This window comes from Dermacentor silvarum, chromosome 1 (assembly GCF_013339745.2).
Source record: "Dermacentor silvarum isolate Dsil-2018 chromosome 1, BIME_Dsil_1.4, whole genome shotgun sequence".
Lineage (NCBI taxonomy): Eukaryota > Metazoa > Arthropoda > Arachnida > Ixodida > Ixodidae > Dermacentor > Dermacentor silvarum.
This window is the reverse complement of record NC_051154.1, coordinates 380,364,963-380,382,691: the sequence shown is the minus strand read 5'-3', so window position 1 is coordinate 380,382,691 and position 17,729 is coordinate 380,364,963. Positions and strand designations below refer to the sequence as shown.

The 17,729-nt window shown below is 47.9% G+C and overlaps 1 protein-coding gene across 1 annotated transcript in view; it reads left to right on the top strand.

The window, feature by feature from the left end:
- Positions 1 to 15,899, top strand: part of LOC119437489 (TBC1 domain family member 13) — a 68,057-nt gene extending 52,158 nt beyond the window's left edge. The window contains exons 11-12 of the mRNA XM_037704497.2: positions 8,632 to 8,689; positions 15,700 to 15,899. Coding sequence (XP_037560425.1) covers positions 8,632 to 8,689; positions 15,700 to 15,783 — 142 coding nt within the window. The 3' untranslated portion in view covers positions 15,784 to 15,899. The remainder of the gene's footprint in view (positions 1 to 8,631; positions 8,690 to 15,699) is intronic.
- The last annotated feature ends 1,830 nt before the right edge of the window (positions 15,900 to 17,729 follow it).

Sequence of the window (17,729 nt, the reverse complement as noted above, 5' to 3'; positions counted from 1 at the left end):
CTTTGTATAAGACGCACCCCCCTCAAAACGGCAGTTTTTCCAGAAAAATACGTATATAAGTCGCACCTGTGTAAGACGCACCTGTTCATTCGGTAAGCGATAAAAAAAATTACAGTGACGTTTCACGGAGCGGGTCACGCGCAAGCGTATGGGTGCCATATATTTCCACTCGAGGCACATTTCGGCTGTCGTGGTTGCCGCGATTTTCCGTATAAAGTCCAAGGGCGATAACATCGTCCCCCCGCGCCGTATGTTGTATGTGCGAGTGAAAGCGTCCAACGGTGAGCAGAATCGCGCCCAAGGGAAGACAGCGGGAAGGCAGCGTGGGAGGGAGAGGTGCGGCTTGTACTCTGGTAGCAACTGCGTAGTTTGTGCAGCGGCGCGCGCCGTATCTCGGCGATCTGCAGATGCGACAAATTCGGGGTCGGCCGACTCGCGGTCGGCCTGCCGCCGCTTGCGTTGCTGCTCCGTTCTTCTCGCACGGCGCTCGGGAACTCGATCACGAGAAGAACATACCCGCCACCTCGATTGCGCGCACAGAACCCGTAGCAATTAAGTCAACCAGCGCGCTTCGCGTGGCCATAACATTGAATCTGATTTTGACGGCAGCTTTTCCGGAACAAAAAAACGTACTTAAGTTGCACCGTTCTATAAGACGCACCGACGAAAAATTCAGAAAAAAAATGCGTCTTATACACCGGAAAGTACGGTACTAGACGGAACGGCTTAAGCTCGCTTGCGGCCATAAAGCTCCGAACTGTATTCGCATAACACAGCCTGAACTGGCAGTGTTGTGAAGTAAAGGTTGCATCCACGATATCTGAACTTCGTGACAACACACATCAGACTGCATGACGGGCGAATGCGAAATGTACCCGCAGCCTTGACTATTACATAATTTCAAGTAAAGGTTATTTCATTGAAGCACAATGTAGAGCAAAATTCTGTAAACAAATTCTCCGCAGTGCTGTAGTTGTAAAAAAACAATGAAATGAATTTTGGCGTGGCAGTATTTTTGTTTTTTCGAAGTTCCTGATTATTCAAATGTTTTTGCAGCCCCGCCCGTAACAAAAAGTCGGTTGTCAATGTTCTGCAACTCGTCACGTATGTGTTAGTTCAATGCACGTGCACTGTGTCATGCAGCTCAGTATAAGTCCCCCATTCAGTGGCCTTTCTTTATTACGAACTTCGTTTAATTCGAACGAATTTTCGGGTCCCTTCAAGTTGAAATTATTTTGATTGGACTGTGCTCTTTAGGCCATGTTAATTGACTGTGCTGATTGATGCAGTTAAATCTGAGTACAGTCAAACCTGCATATATCGAACTCGCAAAAAAACTGGATGATTTAGTTCGATATATCAAGCAATTCGATATAGAACATTTAAAGAATTTGACAGTGTATAAAACGCGCCTCATTAAAAAAGTGTTCTTTAGTTCCTAAATACATGTGCGGCGGGCATATTAGCGCAAGAAATAGTCGCTGATCTTCTGCTTTTTCATTTTTAAAGCATTGTTGAGCATACACTTTTCAACATTGTCGAGTGACTCGGAAAAGCCGAGCCCACAGCCTTCTATGGATGTGCAGTGGCGGCGAACAACGCTCAGTGCGTCGGAACGCGTGGGCTGGTCGGAACTGGTTGGGTCCTTGCAGTTACAGTCGCCGGCAAGATCTCTAGCCACATCGGCAACGATGTCTTTGTCAGCGAGCTCACCGGTGGTCGCAACATGGTCGTAGACGGTGACGAATTCTCGCTGCAGTCCCATCACAAACGGCACCCGGGAGCTCAGACAGCTGGCTAAACAAATCATCAAGTTCCTCAATTGGTTCATCGCAATTTTTGGATGAGCTTGCGCCAGCCTCGCCGGAAACACCGAGTCCACAATGACGGAAACAATTCTGAATTGTTTCTTTTTTGATGTCATTCCATGATGCATTCAGCATTGTTATTGCGCCCAGGAGGTCAACTTTCAACTCCTGGCCAGTGCGAAGGTTTAGCAAAAGCCGTTGCACAAGGCGCTTTCTATAGCCTGCCTTCAGTTCACGAATGACGCCTTGTGGTCTAAGGGCTGCAGCACTGAGGTTGTATTCGGCGGCAGGAAACAAAGCTGACGTTTACCTTACAATGATGCACAGAGCATTTATCAACGAGTAAGCATTTACCTTACAATGATGCACAGAGCATTTATCAACGAGTAAGCAGATTTTTCTGCCTTCGCTTACCAGGTCATCGTCCGTACTCGGTGGGCGCCGGTAGCCCCTGGTCTCTTGTCCGCCTTACATTGGCCGGATTTTTCAGTATCGTAGTCAGCGTACTTCTTGGGATGCTGTATGCTGCGGCGACATCTGACTTCTTTTCTCCGCGTTCAACTCTTCTGATGATTTCCTGCTTTGCGGATATTGGCAGGTTCTGCCGTTTCACGGCAGCCATCTCTTACGGAGCGGACGAGCGCTGCATTCCGAGGACGCGACTATGCACACAATCTTGCATTTTCACGAACGACAGAGCACTGGGCAATCGAGCCGATCGCATGCAGGCACACGTGGCCGTGAGTGAAAGAGAGAGTAGTCGAACCACTTTTTCTAGGGGATGGATGTCTGAGGCAGCGAAATCAGCGCCGCACGCACGCATTTGGGCTAAGCCACTTTGTCCGGGGGAGTGAGGAGGGGTAATGGCGGCTCGCCGGTCGCGTGTACGGTGCTTGCCATGCAGGAAAGCCAACTTCTGGGGTAGTTTTGCGCTGCTTGAAGTTCAATATATCGATAGCGGCTGCTATTTTTGTTCGATGTAACCGTAATTTTTGCTATATATTCTCACTGTAACATTACGGTGTTCAAAAATGTTCGATATACAGGGTAATTCGATGTAAATGGGTTCTATATAGTCGGGTTCGACTGTAGCCCACATCTTTTGCCCTGCAGTGCTTGCAGTAAGCTTTCCTTAGGCACTCTATTTTGACTTCATATGGCACACAACATCAATTAGAGTGGCTCTGCTTCACTTAAGAAATCACAGTTTGTTGACACCTTCTGTGATGGCTCAGTGGCTATGACGTTACACGGGAATGTTAGAGAGGAATATTAATAATGGAGAACTCAACCGAAGTGTTGCAAACTCACTTGCAGTAAATGTTGAGTTCTCAGATGTTAACACTGTGAACAGCTTATGCATTGGTGTGTGGTCCCAAGAATATTCGTCTTCTCCTCCAGTCACTGGTCTACCACACCATGTGGCATTATTAAGCCAGATTAGTAGATTACATGGATGAAATTGCTAATAGGCGAGTCTTACTGCAAGCAGAGGCTTAATTATATGAGGACAGAGAAATGGTGGGTCGCAGCGCTACTTTTCTATTCCTACATGAACTCCCTGTGATCTCAAACACTGTGGCATTGTCTGGTCATGGCTAACTACTAGTTGTTATGGATGAAAACAGGCTGCATTGCATTAGAAAGAGAGATGCTCAAACACTCAACTTGGCAGGTTTTACGGGCTTCTCCTGCAGTATGGGTACCCAAATACACATAAATTATAATGTTGACAAATTGGTGACATTATGACATTACCAACGCAATAGTTCTGGCACAAAATTCAGATGTCATTGCTTTCTGTAAAAAAAAAAAGTATTCTAGCAGTAATCCACCACTAAGACTGACTTGATGTCTCGTTTCTTAGGTACTGTTTAGGTGCTGCTTCTTTAGGTAGGAAATTTTGCTTAATTCTCTTATCACCTTCCTACAGTGTGAATAATTGTATATGTTTTGCGCAGCAGTTACATTAGTTGACATGTAGATAAGCACCAAAAAAGAAAATTCCAGAAGTTCAGTGCTCGCTCTAATTTGGTGTAGTCTCAAGTATAGCACTCAGCAAAGCACAGGCATAACCAAAGGCATTGGGCCCTGTTGTGTACAAGCATGGCGACTATGGTGCTTGTAGCATGACGAAGTGTCAATCTGAAATGCCATCACATTATGGTATTGCTGCACTCACACGCTTTTTTTCAATGGCGATTGAAACCGAGGGCCTTACAACCGTGATTGAAGACCATTCCACAGCGTGAGTGACTTGTGACATTTGTGTGTAAAAACAAACTTTTCTACTTCCCACACTTCGTGTGCATCAGGATACTGTCATGGCATGGTCAGTGTGTGTTGCATTACAGCGCATAGAGCGGTGCAGGGAAAATAGTTCTTCATGTTCATGTGTTCTCATGGCTGACAGGACATTTCTTACTTTTCTTTTTAATGCAAAGCATTCTTTGCCTCATTCTTGGCACTTTGCATTAGGTAGGTAGGTAGGTAAGAAAACAATGCATGACCAATGGTGGCATTGAATCTCTGCAGTCGAGCACAGCATCCCTGTGCTCTAATCACTGGGCCACAATCGCGCACATACATTCTTCTCGTTAGATCTAAAGGCAGCCAGCTCTTTGAAGCACTCGATGCATGCACTATGTGCCATTTTTTCATCGTCTTTCCCTGTAACAACTTGTGCTTTGAGGTGCTATCTTAGACTGCGCTACCTCCGGGGCCAGCCCACTTTTCCCCATACTTTTCTCGCACTTGTTTACGGCACTTAGAAACTGCGACGTTGTACCAACTTCATGATAACCCAAGGTAATCAGGTTCTCGCATTTTTTTGCTGGAGTATAATGCAATCATTGTTTTAACGTAAACTACATGACATAGTCGTAGGTACGTACGATTGTATATAACACATAGTTGCTGGAGACTTCACAATCCGCGTTTCTCTCGCTTGTGCTCGTCCACTACCCGTGTCGAACCCAACAATCATGATGTTGTAAGCTCTCGTCGAACCGGCGTAAACATCATACCTTTGCTGCTATACGATGGTCTTCGTATGGTTGTCGTTCTGCTGCTATCGTCACCCACACGTACGCTCCCAACCCCACACACACTGCTACTCAATTTACACAAACATGTTGGTTTGCCTGGAAACGGTTTGCAGAACCCCAAACGAGGTACCCACAAAATGCTTCTCATAACATTGATTTCCGTAGTGGGTGTCAGCTGTACATTTTTTTTGTGTGTGTGCGTGTGTGTGCATGGATGTACGTGTGTCTGTCCAGATGCCCTAAACGTATAGAAAAATACTGGCAATCTCCAGAACACCCTAAATAATTTACTGTAATACAATTTTCTAAGCACTAGTTTGGGTTTCGGTACTAAGATGGATGCACCATGAGTCACGACATTAACAAAACAAGCTATGCACAAACTTTATATTTTGCATTGTTTAGAAAGGACAAAATATTCTGTATTCGAAGGTCATTTTTCTCGACTATTCGTATTTGGTTCGATTTGCAAATTTCACAATTTGAACAGCCCTAATTTAAACGCATTCATGTACCCCATGATAGCCAACAAGACTGTTGTGAGGGCATGTAGAATTGTTTTCACTTTTAAGGGGGGACGCGGCTTTCGGTACCAACTTTCTTGTTTCTTGGTGGATGTCAATGAAAATTGGTACATAGAATAAGAATGGCTCTCTGATGCTTTCATAAAAATTTCAAAGCGGTACCATGAAAACTTTTTGCTAGACAAATTATTTCTTTCTTGAACCTCGTGGAGGGACTGGAGGATTTACGAAATCAAGTGAAAAGTTTGTTAAATACTGTATGCACAGCCAAATGTATGCAGAAGGGAATAGCGTCCTCGAAATAATTTTTTTTTTCAACACTAAAATTTGTAGTTTATGTTTTCTCCAGTCCCACTGCAGTGAGCACGCTTACACTGCAAACAAGGAACCCTACTACGAATTCTTAAAACACTAGGATAAAAAAAGAAGAGCGCTATCCCCTAAAGTACAGTACAGTGAGTCTGACAAAACAAACGCAATCAAAATGTGTAGTTACCAAGATATCTGCTCCACGAGCTGAGCAACATGCCAAAAAAACTGTACTGAGAAAACAAGGTTCAAAGTTGTCAAAATTTAATAGGCACCAGGGTTATAGTCCTTTGTGTCCTTTGCGATGCGGCATCGCTTGACCATCTGACCTGATGGCCTGATGAGATTTTGCAGCTTTCTTTTTCCGCATTGCATCTTTTTCGGCTGGGTTCCTGAACAGTTTCGCCAATACGCGCGGACGATGTTCCATCCGTGCTTGAGGTGCTCAGCTGCACGTCCGCGTCGCGCTGCATGCCACCGTCATTGTCACTGCTGAAGTCGCCGGAGCAAACTTTGTTTTAGAGATCGGTGGCTTCGACTTACGAGCACCAAATTGATGCGCAGTCTTGCGTTTCATCATGAACAATCGCTGGCCCATGATAGCAGACGAGAGCCGTTCTCCAAGCTAAGAAGGGCCGAGCTTGACAACGTTTTTCGTTTCTCTAACAAGCAAGCGCCGGTCCGTTATCATGAGTGAGATACGATCTCTAAACCACGGCGCGACGAGTTGAAAAGACGCGAAATCGGCTCCTCAGCGCGGCGAGCAGACGACCTTTCCGCCGGTTGCTAAGGGCAACCGCCCGGGAGACCAATCCGGAGCCGCGTACAGTCACGTGGCGCGCGCTGCCGATCAGAAACCGCCACGAGACCTTGAAACTTTTGCTTGCTGTGCGCTTGCTCTTGCCTGGTGCAGCTTGCCGAGGCGCCAGATTTGAAGACGGAGAATCGCGCTATCCATAGAGACCAAGATGGCGGCGCTAGGTTACGCGGTTGCGGAGATATCGCGGCTTGAAAAATGCCGTTTTTTCGCTATTTTCGAGAAACTCCTCGCCACCTTAGCTTCGATAAACATTTTTTACATCATTTCCGCGCGATTTTTCGTGACGAAATTTTGAAATAAAATAGAAAAGAAGTCATACAAACTGAAAATGTGATTTTCAAAAAATCGGTTTTTTGGCCAAATATCGCGATGCGAAAGCCGCGTCCCCCCTTAAAGCACAGGAACCTCAATTGCACACAAAATTTGCTTAATGCCGTTTCCAACTGCGAGTAAGTAGTAGTGCCAGGCAATGACTAAAAAATGGCATTGAGCCATGCACTGATCTCATAGTTTAAATAATACTGTAATCAGGCCCCCTTTTTTCTCGTTTTTACATATAATCTACCGTGTGTAGCCACTCAGTTGAGTTATTGTAATATTTATTGTGAGGCCATGAGGTCCACTGAATTCACCTGCACTTTCCGTACTACAGTGAAAGCTCGTTAATTCGCACCTCATTAATTCGAACTTTCGGGTTAATTCAAACTGATGGTCATGGTCCGGCCACAATATATAGGCGTCTATGGGTTAACCAACTCGTTAGTTCACGCGCGCATCGGCTCCTCTATCGATAATTCGAACTGCGCGCCGCTGTGTGGTGGTATTTTATACTGCCGCCGCAAGCTTTCAAGGCTCAACGATAGATGGCGCGAGCGCAGCGGCGTCACTGTCTTCATTGCGCTCGCTCTTCGCATCGTGTGGCGGTTCGTGCCGGACGTGTCTGCGTAGTCTCCGTGTCCTTTGTGTGCCGCACATTCAGTCGCTAGGCCTCGTGTACGTCAGAGCTACGAAGTCGTTCGGTGCCGTGTCGCTACGATGTGACGCTGCTCACGGCCTTGCATATGTTGGTGCGTTCCTGGGATCAGGTCACGGCAACAACTGTTGCCAATTGCTTCCGCCACAGTGGCTTTTGTGTGACCAATGAGGGCACAGCTTGCGAGCCCGACGAGCGCGAGGCCGTGGTCATTCCTACCGGATTGCGGGATTCGCTGGAGGACGTGACCTTCGACGACTACGTCGATGCAGATCGCTGTGCAGTGGTCTTCGGCACAATCACCGACGATATCATCGCGCAGGTGACTGGTGGAGAAGCGCCCGTCGTCGATGTAGGTGCGGATGACGAAGAGGATGATGCACCCACGCGGCCCTCAGCTTTGGAACTAATGGAGGCTATGCGTGTCGCGCGTCTATTCTTCAGCTTCGAGGAAGACGCAGAGGATGCTTTCTGCCACGTTCGCGCGTTGGAAAATAAGGCTATAGCGATCGCATTCAAAGAAGAGAAACAGACAGTGATCACGGATTATTTTCGCAAGTAAATATTTTGAGTGATTTTCCAACAGCCCGGTCTCAATTCCTGCTGTTTTTTCAGTGAATTTCGTTAGTTCGAACTTCGGTTTAATTCGAACTCATTGGGCGTCCCAGCGAAATTCGAATTAATGAGCTTTTACTGTAGTTCAGAAGGTGCTGCACATGACTATTCCTTTCAGCAGTGCAACATGACGTCATCTGCACGCCACCATTCGTTTCACTTGGTGCAGGCTTCGTGGTGAACAAGTTCACAACATTGCCTGCTCTTGCGGGAGAGGTAGTGCGGGGCTCATGCAGGAAGTGCCGGGCCAGTTCTGCGTGAACACGAAACGGGCACTGAACCACAATGAACTAGTTCACGAAGTGCACAGCAAATTGAATGGACCTATGGATAAGCACTCTGGCAAGGGTGGTAGGATTTCCCAAGGCCAAAAAAGTTTGAGAGCCTCTGTCTAATACACATGTTCAGTGTAGTTGCTATTGAGTTAATAGGCACATGAGGGAAGAAAAAATGGCTGTGAGGTCCCGAGGTATTGGAAGTGCAAAAAGTGATGCTCGGCCTTTCGTTTTAGTGGTTTTGTTTGTTTCTTCAACAGGAAGTTGCGGGACAAGCTCATGATGGGTGACTTTCCTTCAATCATCAAGCTACTTCAGGTAGGCAGTCCCTTGAAGGGTCCACTGAAATGTATCATTAGTGCCTGCGCAGTATGAGTTCCATTTGTTTACTCGTAATGGCAAGAATGTTCAGTAAAATCTTCAATAGAGACCAACCCTCAACTAACACCTGTTATGAGGATATGAAAAAGTAATCAAAAGATTGTATTTCAAATATGATATATGAGCAATTTATATAAGCTCTTGCAAAAATCAGATGAAACTATACTGCACCATGGATCTTTGGTATACAGTGGAATCTCGTTGATACGATTCTGCATAATACGTTTTTCGGGATAATACATTTTTTTCTTATCTTTTTTCTTATATACAATTATGTTTGGATAATACGATTTTCGGATGATACGTTTTATTTTCTGGTTCCCGTGAAGATTGTATCGACGAGATTCCACTTACTAACATTGCAGTCTTCTTATGTGATCAGAGATTGGTACGATAACTTGTCTATTATTAAATACACCTTGCTTTGTGTTTAAAAAGGTGATCATTAGTGTTCGCATTCATCTTCTGTGTTTATTGTAATGCAAACAAATTATGTTGAAAAGTGGCGCTGGGCGCCTTTGTGTCATTGAGCGGAAAGGCAAATGAATGGTCAGAGCTATGGTCCTCATTTGCACGGTGGTGCTCACGAGAGTTTTTGTCCATGTGCAAGTGTGCAAAGCTACCAGTGTTCTGTCGTCCCTGAGTGAGCTGTAAAATGTTTTTAGAGGAACGGGGCACTCTTATGTGAAATTATTGTTTTGAAAACTTGGTGTGGATAGTGAAAAAAGACAGACAGGACATAGCTAAACCATGTATCTCTTTTTGAAGGAATAATTCCTTAGTTCTGAAGGCATAAGCCACATGAAAATTGCCTTTATACAGAAAATATCACTTGAAACGGCTGAGGCACCACATTGTGGGGATGCGCGACTCTCACGCGTCCCCTGATGTTGTTTTCCCCGCATGTCTCCTGTAGTCCGGCTTCTCTGCGTGGCTAAGCCCGGCGGTGGTTGCGAGAGATGGCGCTAGTGTCGCGATGCTAACGCCACCGAACGGCGGGGTCACTTGGGAGAAAAAGGTCGGAGGCGCTCTCTCTTTGGCTGGGGATCGGCGACCAACACGCACGAATGCTTCGCGCGTGCGCCGGCCCGCTTCGCGCGACCGTCGCGCGAGGCTTAGAGCGAGACACCGGTATGGACGAACACGGATCGTTCGAGCGCGCCACCGTTCGCGTGACTGTACACGTGAACGACTAGGCGATGGTGTCATAGCATGGGGCGAACGTATTCGCTCGCTATCGGGTCGCAGGGAGTCGAACTTCCTTGATTTGTCGCGCGCCCGTGTGAATGTTCTATTGGTTGTAATTCGGCTAGTATGTATTAGTGTATGAAAGGTGCAATAAATGCCCTTTTGATTGTCTGCACTACTGCGTTGTCGTTCCTTTGTCCCAAGAGCACATGTGTGAGACCCCACATCTGGCTGCCCAACGTGGGGCTCTTGGGGCATCGGACGATAATTTTAAGTTTTGCTCGGTTCGAGATGTTTCAATCGAAGCGTAGTCCTAGCGTAGATTTTGATCGCTAGTGTCGGCGGTGTGCTTTCTTGAGCGAGGTGACGGTTGCGGTAGCGTGTTTGAACTTTTCAACATGCTAAGCCTTTTCACGAGTGTTTTGTTGAAGTACACTCGTCGGTACGAGAGCCACGTGGTCTGCATCCTGGGAGAGCGAGGCCTAGCGCCCGCGGAGCATTGGCAAGCCTGAAGCGAGTGAGTACGGAAGCCGCATGGGTGGTCCGAATTTCTTATGTAAATAGCTTCTTCTATATCTTTGACTTCGGAAGTCGCGGCTCAAGGAGCCGGGTGGCCGCGGGCCACGGGTGCCGCTGCGAGCTGACTGGTATTGCGGCCTGGCACCGGGCGCTCCGACACCGTCTGGGACGATGGGCGCCGTCAACTCGGATGCTGTGTGCACCGAGCGGGGTAGGACCACCTCACAGAGCTAACGTCTCCTCGCGGCTGCCTGTTCTTGTGCCCATTTTGGGTGTTGTTTTTTTGGGGGGGGGATGCCGGTTGTTGTCAAAGTAGCGACGCATTAGGCCTAAGGCTTAACAAAGCCGCCTGTCGCACGTTGAGGGACACAACCTGGTGGACCGTGGTGTTGAGATGTCGCACATTGCTTCCCTCATTAGTTCGCCTCGCACGAATTGAAATTACTCGTTCGACTCAAGAAAGCAAGCTTTGTTCACGTGAACTTAGCATCTGAAATGCCGTCCGAAATTTCGCTAGCCGAATTGAACATCGTACCACGTGGGCGATGCGTATGCCGAATTCCTCTCCCTTGCACTACTTTAGTGTTTGTCGAGTGCGTTGAGTGTACGCAGCGTGAGCGGAGTCACCCCTGGTTTGCTGTCACCTGCACATCGTCAGCGCTGCTGCCCCGGACTACAATCGAGCTACCCCAGGCTTTGGAGATGCCTGTGGTCAATTCGGCGCAGCAACTTCGGCGGCCGCCAATGTCCGGCTCGCAACCCTCGGCGGCTGGGAAAAGAGCCGGCAGTCACCAACGGCTACTGCGGCTCTCGTCAGCAGGGCGCGAGCGACACTTGCTCGTGCCGACTTCTGCGTCGCCGTTTCCGGAGTCCTAGGCTGGAGTCGTGCCATCGAATCTGCAGACGTGGTGCTGTGACCAACGGACGCCAGCGGTGAACCCCAGAGTCAATGTCGGCTCGCACATTGTGGATAACGCGTGGACATTTACTCGGCGGCGCCACTGTCGCATGTACTAACTTTTGTTCACGACACGCGCGTTGATAGGCCTTGTAACATGTTTCGCCGGCGTATGTGTAGTGATTTAAGGTTGGGGGGATGTGGGGATGCGCGACTCTCACGCGTCCCCTGATGTTTTCCCCGCATGTCTCCTGTAGTCCGGCTTCTCTGCGTGGCTAAGCCCGGCGGTGGTTGCGGCGCATTGCGAGAGATGGCGCTAGTGTCGCGATGCTAACGCCACCGAACGGCGGGGTCACTTGGGAGAAAAAGGTCGAAGGCTCTCTCTTTGGCTGGGGATCGGCGACCAACACGCACGAACGCTTCGCGCGTGCGCCGGCCCGCTTCGCGCGACCGTCGCGCGAGGCTTAGAGCGGGACACCGGTATGGACGAACACGGATCGTTCGAGCGCGCCACCGTTCGCGTGACTGTACACGTGAACGACTAGGCGATGGTGTCATAGCATGGGGCGAACGTATTCGCTCGCTATCGGGTCGCGGTGAGTCGGACTTCCTTGATTTGTCGCGCGCCCGTGTGAATGTTCTAATGGTTGTAATTCGGCTAGTGTGCATTAGTGTATGAAAGGTGCAATAAATGCCCTTGTGATTGTCTGCACTACTGTGTTGTCAGTTCCTTTGTCCCAAGAGCCCGTGTGAGACCCCACAACATTTACTTATCGCTGTTATGAAAGTGACTATAAACATAAATGTTTTTATATTGTCTGTGGTGTTTGTCATGTAACTGCTGCAGTATTCGGCACTGTGCACCATAGTATTCCATTGAATGCATATACGGTGTGTTTTCTGACTGACAACAATTTAAAAAAATTGCCTGTGGCAGATACCATAGTTCTAATTCTTGAACCTGGATTGCTGAAAGAAGCTGAACTTATTTAAATGAGGCATATTAAAAGGGTCTTGAACCACCCCTCAATCTAGGTGAAAAAGCACATTCTGCACATAGCATACACCACTGTGAAAATTGCAGTCAAATTTGGCACTCGTCCCCGGCATGTGAAGCTCACAAGTGGAGCACGAAGTTGCCTTTGTCTCCAACACTCTCTTTTCAACAGAACCCTTCTCCTCACCCTTTTCGGGGATACTGGTGGCTTCCATATTTAGTCATATAGCAGATTCCCATACACAGCTGCTATTGGCCAATAGCTGACATCACTAAAGAAGCATAAGCCAACTATTGTTTGCTCATGCTTTGGCCTCACCCACCCACGTAGGAATAATACTTTGGCCACACTGCTTATTGGAGGTTGTAGCTGCCGGCTCTCGCTAATTTCAGCTAGTTTGGAACACTCAACTAGCCTTGAATTAGGCAAAACTTAAATCCAGACCACAAGTACACTATGCCTGCCGCGCGTCACGATGAATGGCGGCCAACATCTACATGGAACACGTGCCAGTATGCGCTCACTCCTGGACGCTTTTGCCCAAACGTACTTCGTATTGAGCTTTGTATTGAGCTCTACAAAGTACGCAATCTGGCTTTGCCTACTATCCGTGCCGGACAAGGCCGTTCTACACCACGTAGCACGGCCAGGCAACTGCACGCGAACGTGCACTCAAGCCCTCCTGTACACTTAATTGCATGTAGCCGCACGTAGCTGCGTCTGCTGCCTGGTGTAAATACCATGGCCGCTGTGAGATGCCGTGATGGTCCCGTTTACTGTAACGCCGTAGGCGGGGCATCGCCACTCTATTACCACTGGTGCCCCTTTGGAATGGAGGACATCGAAGGCGAATGGGAGAAAAGTTAAATGCCACGCTCAAAGTATCTTTGCTCATAATAGGCCTCCTTGAAAAATAATTTCGGTAATGTGTTCCTGGGAGGTACAACACTCATTCAAAGGTGTCTTTGAAGCTTCAAAGACCTTATTTTCGCGATTCTAAGCACCCCCCCCCCCCCTCTATTTTCGCGAGCAAATTGGGAAAAATAGTTTGCATGCAAATCTAAGCACCCCCCTATCTGTTAAGAGTACGTAGGCAAGGCCGCCAAGCGCGCTTGCTCACTCTGTTCGAGTCGGAGTCCCAACGTGGCACGGCGTCCGCAGCGCGATCTCGCCGCACAGCCAGACTGCAGAGGCGCGCGGACTCGTGACGCCCGCGAGCAACGCGTAGCCGGAGGCGAGCGTCGCGGAGATTTTTCGAATCTATGCACCCCCCTCACTTTGGGCATCATGATCATGAAAAAAAGGGGGTGCTAGAAATCGAGTAAATATGGTATTAGACTTCAGATTTGTGGCCCCTTAAATACATAATTGATTTAAAAAAATTCACCAATTAAGTTTTTAACTAATTACTTTACCGCACATATTGCAATTTACTAATTGGAGCCAGTGAGTTGACAAGGTGTACCCACTTGGAATTAATTCTGATGACACCAAGCCCGGTATTTTGTAGCGATGCATTCTAGACTAGTCTTATCATCCACCGCTCAATGCCGGCTGATCCTGTTGATAACGTGAGCGGACCGTCGCTCTGACCACTGACCAAGCGTGAAAAGCATGAAAAAGCATTAGCATCGGAAAGGCATCGCTACAAAATACTGGCCCAGTTTCCACATACTCATTCCCAAAATGTGCGAGGAAATGCATTGGCATTTCAGTTATTTTTGTGCTTATGCATAAAACAGCATTTTGTTTTAGAAAGTGGAACAAAATGCATTTTTGTCGCATGTTTGATGGCGCAAATCTCGAAACCAGTGCCATCCTCAGAATTTCTTCCAAAAGGACATTCCTTGCAAACTCACCTGGTACAATTTGGAAATTGCAATACGTGCCTTAAAGCAATTAGTTAACAATGCATTTACGAGATTTTGTTAGTCTATTATGCATTTAGATATCGCGCACAAGAAATGTCTACCTCTTTGAGCAATACAGTTAAAGAATTAGAATTGCACTTCCTGCCATAGGCAATCATAAAAGTTCTTTTCAGTCTAAAAAAGACGCCTGGTATATGGATTGTCAAATCCAATGGCTCTGCGTGAAGCTGTACGCTTATTTATACATGCATCATCATCACATCCACAGCTGTTGATGGTGCTCATGTTGATTCAGAGATGCACTACAACATTCAGGCACACATAGTCAAATTAGACAGTGCCTGTCCATTTAGCTGCAGGGCTCGTGATGTTATTTGGTGTACTGAATGTGTCTCATGCCTGAATGAAAGAGTGATAACAGTGCCTCGATGAAAGGGATCGCTAGATTGTAAAGCAAGCACGTGTCAATGTAGAGATGAAGAGAACAGTTTATCTCACCTGCTTAAGCTTTTTACTGCTATAGAAGCACCACCACTGGGCATTACAACTATTATTGTTACTTGCAAAAATCTATGAAAGCTGTGCACCTTGGATAGTTTCTGAAGGCTACGTAGTCATGTTTCTTGTTTTTCTCATGTTCTTGTGTTCTCGTGCTCTCACAGGTTGTCCTGACTTCATCATTCTCACTTCATTTCATTTCATTTTATTACCTTAAAGACCCCATTGAAGGGGCATTACATAAGGGGTGGGTACATACATAAAAAAATTTGAGAGCCATATTTAACTGCAGCGATGGCCTAGCGGTAGAGCATCCGCCTCGTATGCGGGAGGTACCGAGTTCAAATCCCGGTGCCGCCGGGAACCCACCGGTTTTTCTCATGGGTAGAGATGTCCCCTGGCCTGGTGCTCGGCTGTCGTGGGGGTCCACATCTCGAAAGAGGGCCCAATAGAGATTTCAGCTGTTGTCTCTGGGCGCCTCTTGTCCAACCACAGACGGCCTTGTAGACGAGCATCCGCCGCGGCTGTGGGAGGCAAGTGCTGCCGCCGGGTACGTACCGGTAAAATAGGTACAAGCGCGCTCCCGGCCTGGTGCTCGGCTATTATGGGACCTGAACGCTTGGAAAGGGGTGTTTGACCTCAACCCGAAGGTGCCCCCACCTCAATATGTGCTTGGGGCGCCACATGAGAAATGACCGCCATAGGAGTGGCCCAGACACCACTTGTTCTCGGTGCTCACGTTGGCTTCTACGGGAATTCAGGGCGCAGGTATCACCCCTGAAGGAAGCCGAACGCCAGGCCGGGGTACGCCTGTGCCCTTTTGAACCAGTGGGTGCCCACCGGCAGTGGGAGTTGAACCCACAGTCTTAGTCGAACCCACCATTCGGTCTTAGCTTGGTCATGTGACTTGATCACTAAATAGTGCAGCAAAACTGTTGAAGAGGGTGTGTACGAAGAAAGTGATTTTGCTTGCAGAATTTTCCTGACGTGGATGTGAGCGAGCTGATTTCCCAGGCCCTGTCTGCCCAGCAGGAAGACCTCGTGATGTCATCCAGCTGATGCCGTGCAGCAGCTGCCACGACAGGCAGCTACCATATTCCTGCTCTAGGCCACACCGACCAATTATGCTCACGGCCCCCCATAGGGGGACAGTAATAAATTTAAGTGTTTTCTTTTCCTTCGTTACACTGCAGTCAGTGTTGCATCTCTTTCCCCCAAATGCACTTGACAAGGTCAAGCAATAATTGCATGCCATAGTAAGCATGTACTGTTCCTGATGGGTGCATTTAGGAAAATAGGCAGATTCCATGTGCTCATGATGTCATTAGGTTATGAAGTAGAAGCACAACTGTTTTCTGTGAGGTGGACTAGGGAGAACACGGTGATGACACTGCATAGATAAGAAATGGCTATAGCCCAACAGCAGGGCATCACTCCTATACATGTTGTCCTAGCTAATATGTTGCAACTTAACAAAGTCAGCCAAAGCAATTCATCTTTTGAAAGGAACTCTGTTGTTAGCGGCCACCTAAAGAAACTTCCGGTACTTTTTGTGTCATCTTTAAATACTAATCAGTAGGGATGGGCGAATATTCGGTATTGTTGAATATTCGATCAAATAATTCTATATTCGTTAGTTGCTTCGATTTGAATTCAGGTATTCGATATTTTCGAATTATTCGACGCTCCCGAATAGGCAGCCAGAAGCCACGGACAGCCGGTACACAGCTCGGAGGCTATGCTTCACGTCATGGCTGCCATACATCAATCATAAATCTCAAAGGCTATACGTTTTTGCATGAAAGAGCCGGAAATGTGCGACGCAAAAGAACAGCAACGGCGCTAGCGTACAACCGAAACGAAGCGGCGGAGTCCGCATCGCCATAGTCATCAGCGAAAATCGTACCGTATTTACACGATTGTAAGTCGACTCGAATGTAGGTCGACCCCCCCAAAATTGCATGTCTCAAAAAAAAATGGGGGGGGGGGCGAGAAAAACCACACGAGTGCATTTCACACAAGAGAAATTTATTGATGGGGTTGCTAAGACTACTCATCGTCACTAGAGTTGACCTCACTGGTACTGCTGCCGTCATAGCTGCTGCGGTCCCACAGCACGTCGTCATCAAGTGTGAGTCCACACTTCGCGAACGACCGCACCACGACATCACGCGGTACAGCCCCCCACGCAGAGAGGACCCACCCGCACACAGTAGCCAGAGAGGACAAATTTTCTCGCGCTGAAGCCGCCACTGCCGCACCACACATTCACTGACTCCAGACTTGCGTCCCGCTGCGCAGTTGTTAGTTTCCTCAACATGGAGGATAGCAGCCCGTCTGAACGCTGCTGAGAACGAGCGCTGAAAGTTCTTGGCACTCATGACAGGCGCGACGATTCAGCACAACAGCAGAAATGACAGATGTGCACGGCCATCGAAAACAATCGTATCTCAAAGAAAAGCTCTTCCGCCAACTACTAATACCCCCCAAACGACGGCTCTTCCGCCAACTACCAATACCCCCCTAACGGCGGCTCTTCCGCCAGCTACCAATGCCCCCCAAACGGCGGCTCTTCCGCCATGCACCAATACCCCCTAAACGGCGGCTCTTCCATGATCGATGCTCCCACAAGAGCCGTGCGCTCGTGGTGCGCGCGATCGAAATGTATGCAATACAGTAAATTATTATGCTACGCTTCTACCGTAACCATAAAAGCATAGGTGCAAAGTTGTAACCACGCCGTAGCGCCTCTGATTTCTCGTTTCTCTAGCCGTTACTAGCGGTACACGGTTCGGTTTCGATTCTAAGTCGACCCCCCAACATTGGATTGCCAAATTTGAAAAAATGGGTCGACCTAGTAAATACGGTACGTGAATGACAGCAACAACAGAACGCTTCGTGCCTATTTGTGTCTTTATTGCGTTTACCGCCGCGCATAACAATGCGTTGGGTGCGGGATTTCATAGTCGCCATCCATGATTGCGTCGATAGCTGCCGCGGTTTCT